Source organism: Embiotoca jacksoni, unplaced genomic scaffold (genome assembly GCF_022577435.1).
Source record: "Embiotoca jacksoni isolate LCO1_2020_lvr unplaced genomic scaffold, fEmbJac1.0.p SCAF_109, whole genome shotgun sequence".
Classification (NCBI taxonomy): Eukaryota; Metazoa; Chordata; class Actinopteri; family Embiotocidae; genus Embiotoca; species Embiotoca jacksoni.
Window position 1 is genome coordinate 80,001 of NW_027185240.1, and position 2,500 is coordinate 82,500.

Sequence of the window (2,500 nt, forward strand, 5' to 3'; positions counted from 1 at the left end):
ACTGGAAGTTCATTTGTTGTGTGAGCGGTGAGATGTCGACTGATGACATTTGAAACGCCGGCTGACGTCCTCGCGGTTCTCACTCTGATTATTGTTGCAGAAAAAGTTCTGAACCGACTCCGGAGTTCAGCCATAAATCACTGTGGGGGGGAGGTGGGGGGGAACAGGTGGAAATAACAATGCTGACGATGGCTCAGGTCCAGTTCCATGTGCCAGTGAACCGAGCCAGCGGGAACATGACCAGAACCAGAACCAGAACCAGAACTGCCACGCTGAGCTGATCAATAGCTTTACATCAACACTGACCCTCAGTTCTGCAGCTTTGAGCCTCTTTTACTTCATTATTTCTGGTTTTAGTCATATATCCACCTATCAAAGATGTTTTCCTCAGAAGCTGGTGGAGATCAAAACAAAGCTAAAAGGAGATAAATATCCTATCTAACGTGTGTTAGGATGTTACTGGTCTTTCAGTCTGTGTCTGAGCCCCAAATGTAATGAAGTCAGCTTTAAATCGTGTTCAAGCATGAATAAACATATAAATTATAGTGGAGTGGAGTGTGTTGTCTATTTTATATGTGAAGTTCAGTCACTTAAATTGTAATGAAAATGTATTTTTTTCTTCAATCTTGCTATTCATTGCACACAGATGTATGTTTTTTTTAAATAAATAATGCAGTGTTGTGTGTGAGTTTAATCAAATGCAGGAAAAATGTCCCCACTGGGACAATAAAGTACATCATAACGCATTAACAAGACCGTCCACCTGCCAATCATCTACATCTCACACGACTCATCACTACAGCTGTTTGTCCTTTATTTTGAAAATCTATTTCCTATTTTCTTCAAAAAAAATCTATTTAAAACAAAGAAGCTACAATATTTAAAATGACTATTTAAAAGCAGTTTCGTCTCTTTGTGAGTTCCTGTTTGACGGCGAGCGGTCGGAGCGTCATCAGGAACCTCAGGTGTGCTGTTACCTGCAGGTAGGTTTCTCTCTCAGGAACCAGACACTCACGGTGACAGTGGCCAGTAGCCCCTCGGGCACGTTGGCCACAATGATGCCGATGAGGAAGATGACGCCCTCCAGCCAGGTGTATCCCAGGATGATTGACAGGATGAAGAAGCTGACTCCCAGGAAGACGGCCACGGCGGTGATGAGGTGGATGAAGTGTTCGATCTCGATGTTGATGGGCGTCTGGCGGACCTCCAGCTCCGAGGCCAGCGTGGCGATGCGGCCCATCACGGTTCGGTCCCCGGTGGCTATCACGATGCCGTGGGCGGTACCTGGGGGGGGGCGGAGCCTTGTCAGTATATAAAGTCTCAACAAAAAGCTTCCAGAATATGTGATGTCAAGAAGAACCTTTGGATGACTCATCGGTTCAGGAGTTTGTCTCAGCAGGCGGCAGCTTTTATTTTTAATTGTTCCGTTTTTACTTCGGCTCTTTAAATGTGAAGTCGTGACATCACAGATCAGGTGTGAGTGACAGCTCTCAGGTGGCTGACCTGACACGTACAGAGACAGATGAGTGTTCACAGAGCGGGAGACGCTGTGTTCTGTAAACAGGAAGGAGGCCTGATGGATGGAGGTGAATCACAGGTGCTGGCCGGTGATCGATGGCCGGGCCGGCGGAGCAGATGCTGAGGACACAATCTGATTCTCTTTAGATACAGATAACAAACTCCACAGACTTCACTACCAGCACTTTATTTGACTGTATGAGCTGCAATGAGTTCCAATAGAGAACCGCTGTGTTTGTGGAGCGAGTGGCGTTGGCTGCATCCAGCTGACCTCCTCTGGTTTACCGTGGGAGGCAGACAGCAGACTAAAGATAACTCTACATACTCTCCAGTCTGTTTGGTGAAAGACGTCTGGAAGGATTTAATATTCCGCTTTTAACCCCTGCAGGCCTGCTTTTGAAATTTCCCTCTGAAAAACCAACATTAAATTCAGTCAGCTGCGCAACCTTGAGCTCCATGAATAGGAGACACTCGGGAGATTTTATTTTGAAATTCAATTCAACCTCATTGCACCCATCACCGCGCCGGAGACACAAATTTGGAAAAACTTCAGCCCAAAAAAAATTGACAGTTTTCCTCCCTGTCTAATAAAAGAAGAGCCTGAGGTCGCTGATCCTGTTGAACAGAACCGAAGCAGAACATCTATTCTAGAACCGGGAGAACTCCTCAGTGAACGGGCCTCCAACACTAAAATATGAACCTCGGCTTTCAACGTCTGAACTGTGATCAGAACCTGCAGAAATGGACCTCGTTCATCAGCACACAGAAATGAGAACACTCATTAATAATCCTCCTGCATCCGTCACTGAGTCATCAGGAGGTCCGTGATCTCCTGATGACTCAAAGAAAGAAGCTCAGAGGCGACGACAGACAATCTGGGCCAGATGTGGTTCTACTGACCCTCGACACAGTTGGTGGAGTAGAAGCAGATGTTGCGGGTCTCCAGAGGATTGTCGTGCGTGAACTCCGGGGAGCGAGTCTG

The 2,500-nt window shown here is 46.6% G+C and overlaps 1 protein-coding gene across 2 annotated transcripts in view; it reads right to left on the reverse strand.

The window, feature by feature from the left end:
- The window catches only part of atp1a2a (ATPase Na+/K+ transporting subunit alpha 2a), a 32,782-nt gene that overhangs the window by 28,364 nt on the left and 1,918 nt on the right, over positions 1 to 2,500 (reverse strand). For both annotated transcript variants that reach the window (XM_069177873.1, XM_069177881.1), the window contains 2 exons: positions 2,419 to 2,500; positions 1,016 to 1,284 (listed from right to left, as the gene is read on the reverse strand). The exon at positions 2,419 to 2,500 is cut by the window's right edge. In XM_069177873.1, coding sequence (XP_069033974.1) covers positions 1,016 to 1,284; positions 2,419 to 2,500 — 351 coding nt within the window. The remainder of the gene's footprint in view (positions 1 to 1,015; positions 1,285 to 2,418) is intronic.